General features: G+C 37.8%; 1 protein-coding gene across 1 annotated transcript; it reads left to right on the forward strand.

Annotated features, from left to right (window-relative positions):
* The first annotated feature begins 3496 nt into the window (after positions 1-3496).
* Positions 3497-6000, forward strand: LOC108989816 (pectate lyase-like). The gene is made up of 4 exons (XM_035686636.1): positions 3497-3898; positions 4035-4686; positions 4902-5144; positions 5449-6000. The coding sequence occupies exons 1-4, from the start codon at positions 3687-3689 to the stop codon at positions 5671-5673; spliced, it is 1332 nt and encodes a 443-aa protein (XP_035542529.1). The 5' UTR covers positions 3497-3686; the 3' UTR covers positions 5674-6000.

Here is a 6000-nt window from a genome sequence, read left to right on the forward strand (position 1 = left end):
TTCTTGATCAACGTTGGCAATTTTCTGGCCAATTTTGCTTCGATGAGGGGTGATCAATTGTCACATTGGGCCGAAGTGACTTTTTGGCCACTCTCATGGTGGAAATTGCCACCTCGAGAGACATCTAGCCAAAATTTGCTAGTAGTGGTAACAAAATATTTTAGGGTTAGTGCAATGTTTATAATTTTATAATTTGAAATTTATATTTTAGGGTTTTAGAATATGAAAATTATACTGTGGTTTAGCTTTAATTAGAAAATATAGGATCTTGATGTGGCAAATGGAGATCATAGGGTGTAAACTAAGTTTGAGTAATGTTGTATGTGTTTACAATTTTACTTACAAAACTCATTTTATCAGTTTTCTTTTCAAATTCAAATTTCATAATCTTTAGTATATCAATAGTTGACACGTGGATAATTAAATTTTTTGTAAGTTTTTTTCAAGTACACTCAACATTTCTCAAACTAAGTTTTATACCACATGGACTCTCTCCAATTATAAACCCTCAACGTGGCAATCTCGCGTGATTGGGAGGTGTCGATCGAGGTTGGCTTTACATCGAATCCAGGTTGAAGGTTTTTCCTAGTAGTAAAAATCCTCTGGCTTCAAGCAATATTAAAATTAGAAACAAATGATCTCAATGTCAAAAATTGTAGATACGAGCTAGGATTAATACGTCATATAAGGTTTCCCACTAAAGCTTTAGGGAGTTGATGAGAAACGGATGAAAAAGAGGAAGTGTGACCAGCTGCACCATAGCAATTGACAGGTCAGTATCCAAGCTATCATCCTCTCTAAAAACATTTATTATCTCGAGAAATATCATATATAGAATTATATATACGATTCACATACTTATCGTGATCGTTCAATGACTTTTCTTGTATGAGATGTGTAGTCAAACATTTTATCTAACTAGTTTGCAGGTTGCATGCAAAGCACATGCTTGATTCTCTGTGCTTAAACCTTTGATATGCAAAGGTCAGGTAAATCCATTAACAAAATGCATGCAGCTAGCATTCTATGTGTGTTGTGTTATCCACACCAGTTTATAAATAGAATACAAATCAAATCTTCTCATTTAAGTGAGAAAAATTATATTCTTAAGCCGGTATGTAGTGTAAAGGTTTTAGAATAGCAATACTCACAATTAAAAATTCTATAAGTTTTGCTACGAACAACCGGCATGCGCAAACGAGATACAACCGGTTGTACGTGACAAAGCTTATGTGGAAGGAAAAATATAAAATAAAAAGCTAAAAAGCTGCAAAAAGGCAAAAAGGCAAAAAGGAAAAAGCAAATATGAGGACATGAAGAAGACATAACTCAACCAACAGATGCCCAAATGAAACTAGCTGAGGGGTCGTCTTCATGGGTCTCAGATATGTGGTTGTTTTCGTGGGTAGGAGAAAAAATAGGGGGTCGTCTTCATGAGTCTCAGATATGTGGTTGTCTTCGTGGGTAGAAGAAAAAACAGAGGGTCATCTTTGTGAGTCTCAGATCTGTGCTTGTTCGTGGGTAGGAGAAAAAACAGAGCTTTTGGTCATTTTTGTTTGAAAGTTGGAAATAGGAAGACTGAAGACGCTGAAATGAATATGAAGCCCTATTATTTCACTCTAAGCTGATGACTAATTTCTCTAATGCTTTCTTTCCACCTATCCATCAATCGCTTTCATCAACACTCCATCACTCACTGATTTTTCCCTCTCTTCCTCGCACTTTCTCGCATTTTTCCCGTTTTAATTTTCTTTTTATCTGCCATATACACACAAGAAAAGAAAAATAAAAAGCAATTCCTTGAACCAAACAGCCCGAGCTCAAATTCGAGTTAAAAATTTCACCAAATTGAACTTCGAGGAGAAGTGAATACATGTGTCAAATTGCGGTGGTTTTTTGTATTCTTGGTGGAGGCAACGTGTGGAGGAATTAATGTACAGACAATATGGTGCATTGGGAGTGATGGAGGGTAGGGTTTCGTTAGCAAAACTTGAAGCTTTGATGTCACCCTCAGAGAAACTGAGCACTAACCAGTCTAAGCCGAGGTCGGTGGAGAGGGACATTGAGTTGGTAACCATGGAGGATGGGGGTCATCGATGGAGAAGACGATAGCAACTGGAGAGAAGTCTCAGACGTCGTCGTCTTTGGCAATCGTGGAGGCATTGCATTCGTCGATGAAGAAGACTTGGGAATTTTAGAAAGAACACAGACAAAGATGAAGACTTGGGAATTTCATAAAGAACACAGCAAAACTGAAACGATGTCGTTTTTTATTAATGCCACATCGGACGCGATGCCGCAGGGGTTCCCCAAGCCTGTTGCATCCATCATTTTTGAGTTTCTATTACCCGCAACAATTCGATCTCAACAGGCACTAAAAAGGCAAAACACTCTTTAGACATAAATCGCTATATATATCTAATGCAACTCCCTGATCTTTTATTATGGTATATATAGATTATGAAAGGGATTTGCAATAATATAACGTTTCCTCTAAACTAGATTAATGGTGACAATATATCAATTGATCATGTTCTAACTTTTTTTAGGGGGCCAGGGGATTTAAACAGACCTGATCATCGCATAGATCATGTGAAGAAAAAAAGACTCTTTAAGTTCTATATAAACTTTTGGACTTGAGTATATACTCGAGATAGTATATAAAGTGGATCATACAGCAATATTTATTGTTACCTGTATAAATTTTTCTAAAAGTATTTAAAGGCTCAATAAATTTTGTAAGGTCCATTTTATGTATTATCTCTCTAGCTACCTCTTGAAGTCCACAAGTTAATTAAGAAACCTCATTCACCATTATATTTAATATAGAAAAATAATTTGCACGCGTGTAGGGTATGCAAGTCTCGTCTAGATCAGCATACAAGTCTCATTCATGCCCTTGAAAAAATGGACCCATTTAATATTAAAAAAAAAACCCACTTTTTCAAAGGTCGGGGCATATACACCACAAGCCAATAACTAACATTAATATATGAACACACCGAAAAAAAAAAATTAAACAAATTCTAGCGACTGCTTATCGATTCATATTCAATAGATAAGAGTTTGTTTTCTAAATGAACTCAAGACATGCAATATATATTATCGTTATGACTTATAAACAGTGGCACTGAATTAACTATATATATATATCTCATAAATCATTTTCTTATTAGTTAATTATATATACATGTAGCTGCATGCATGCATGCTATTGGTCCTCCTCCTAGCTAGCTAGCTAGGGAAGCAATAGATGGAGCTAAATTAGCACCAGAATGCCAAAGGCAATTAGACATAGAGATCAGAAGCTAGCTAGCATAAATATTGTTAACCATGCATTCATGACCTTCAAGAAGCCGGCCAGCAAATATTAGTTTCAATAGCTAAAAATGGCATTCTTATGACGTTAGATAGGAAGCGGTTCCCCACTCTTCCCGCCTCAACCCTCTCCAACTTCACCAATTGTTTTAGACTCTTTTCTGTTGTATTTAAAACTATTCATACATTAAATTAACATCGGTTTCCGCGTGGGTTCGTTAGTCCTTTGGCCAGCATCACTAGACCTTGATGACCTCCACCACCAGCAAGATCATTGCCGGTGATTGATTGAAGATCATTGCCGGTGATTGATTGAAGAAAAAAAAAACAAAGAAAAAATACATATTTTACACGCAGAAGCATTATTAATGGCAAAAGTTAACAAAAATATTGTCTTGCTCCGTGTGTTGTTGGTGTCATTTGTTGTGATTATCCCGACCCTTCATGCTGCCGTTGACAATTTCGTTCCATTGGATGGTTACTGGAAGCAACGAGCTGTGGAGGCCAGAAAGGCTTCCCTTGAGGCCTATGATCCACATCCTGAGGAAATCACTAGCGACCTCAACTTTCATGTCAACAAGTGCGTAGGTTTCTTACGTATCAATATCGCTACGTACCAAATAAAATTATCATCATATAATAATATACAGTCCGGTATCTATAACGTTTTCTCTTACAAATATTAAGTACTAATTTGTCATTCTTTTGGTGCGTAGGGTTCTGACTGGGAGCAACAACACGAGAAGAAACCTAAAGAAGAACACGGGTCCATGCAGGGCCACCAACCCCATTGATAGATGCTGGAGGTGTGACCCAAACTGGGCCAAAAATCGCAAGAAGCTAGCTGACTGCGTGCTCGGCTTTGGCCGCAACACTGTTGGTGGAAAATATGGTCCTTACTATGTTGTGACTGATTCCTCGGACGACGACCTAGTGAATCCCAAGCCCGGAACCCTCCGCTATGCCGTTACCCAGGATGGGCCCCTCTGGATTATCTTTGAACGCAGCATGATCATTAGGCTCCATGAGGAGTTGATCATGACCAGCAACAAAACCATTGATGCTAGGGGAGCCAATGTGCGCATCGTTTATGGTGCCGGCATCACCCTCCAGTTCGTGCAAAATGTGATCATCCATAACATCCATATCCATAACATTTACGCCGGTAGTGGTGGACTCATCAGGGATGCTATGAACCATGTCGGTATCAGGACACCTAGTGATGGCGATGGTATCTCCATCTTTGGCTCATCCAACATCTGGATTGACCATGTTTCCATGTCCCAATGCCAAGATGGTCTCATTGATGCCATTATGGGATCAACTGCTATAACAATCTCCAACTGCCATTTTACCAACCACAATGAGGTAACCTAGCTAGCCATTAATCTTCACTTATAATTTTTTTTTTTTTTCAAAAGAAAACAGTACGTGCCCGAGCTAAACAGCTTAAATTTATTACCATTAAAAATTACCAAACAAATCTGGTTTAGATTACAATTAATTAGGATGATGATTTAAATTTTTAGTGAAAGATCACAAAAAGGCATGCGCATCATTTGATAATTCAAAGGGTGATTCAGGTGATGTTGTTTGGTGCAAGCGATAGCTTTTCTGGTGACGAGATAATGCAAATCACAGTTGCCTTTAATCACTTTGGAAGGGGATTGGTGCAGCGAATGCCAAGGTGCCGATGGGGGTTCGTCCATGTTATTAACAATGACTATACTCATTGGCTTATGTATGCCATTGGTGGTAGTAGCCATCCTACCATTATCAGTCAGGGTAACAGATTCATTGCTCCTCCAAACCTGGCTGCTAAAGAGGTATGTATGCCTATGAAAAAAAAAAAAAAAAACTTCACTAATTATGGTTCCATCTCTCTCTCTCTCTCCTCCCCTTTTTTTGCTTTTTCCCATACTGTTATCAAACCGTGAAGTGATTAATTTAGTGCTGGAATTGTGAGTGATCCTTTCTTTAATCTCATTTCAATATGATACCATTTTAAAACACACACACACATATGACCCAAAGTATATCAGAGTACCAACAAATGATTAAAATCATTGTGTTTCTTTTTTCATGGTAACTTTAAGTTATTAACAAATTCTTCATCTTTGACGTTTGAAGGTGACCAAGAGAGACTATGCATCTGAGAGTGAGTGGAGCAACTGGACATGGAGGTCCGATGGAGATTTGATGATGAATGGTGCGTTCTTTGTTCAATCAGGGACTGAATTCGACAAAAAACCATTCTCAAGGTTGGATGTGATCAAATCGAGACCTGGAACCTATGTGAAAAGACTCACACGCTTCTCGGGTACACTTAGCTGCAAACCAGGCTTACCCTGTTAGCCTTGGTTAGTTCTAATTTACCCAATTGCTTTCAATGATATGTTAAAGTTTCCATCCTCATAGTTTTGAGGGGAGGTAATTTATATGAAAAAGAGGATGAAAGAAACAAGAGATTGATGACGGAAAAATGCCAGCAGCTGTTCTCATGTAGCTGTTTAAAATATAAATTTATATATTTTTATGTCTGAAGTGTCAAGAGAAGGTCGGAAAGCAAAGCAGCAGTACTACTGTGTTATATATGGGTACGTACAAAAACAAAATTTGGATTTCGTGATGGATGAAAAAATGTGACAAAAGATGAATTTTTGTGACAGTTTTCCCAAACCA

The sequence above is a fragment of the Juglans regia genome, chromosome 16 (assembly GCF_001411555.2).
Source record: "Juglans regia cultivar Chandler chromosome 16, Walnut 2.0, whole genome shotgun sequence".
Classification (NCBI taxonomy): Eukaryota; Viridiplantae; Streptophyta; class Magnoliopsida; order Fagales; family Juglandaceae; genus Juglans; species Juglans regia.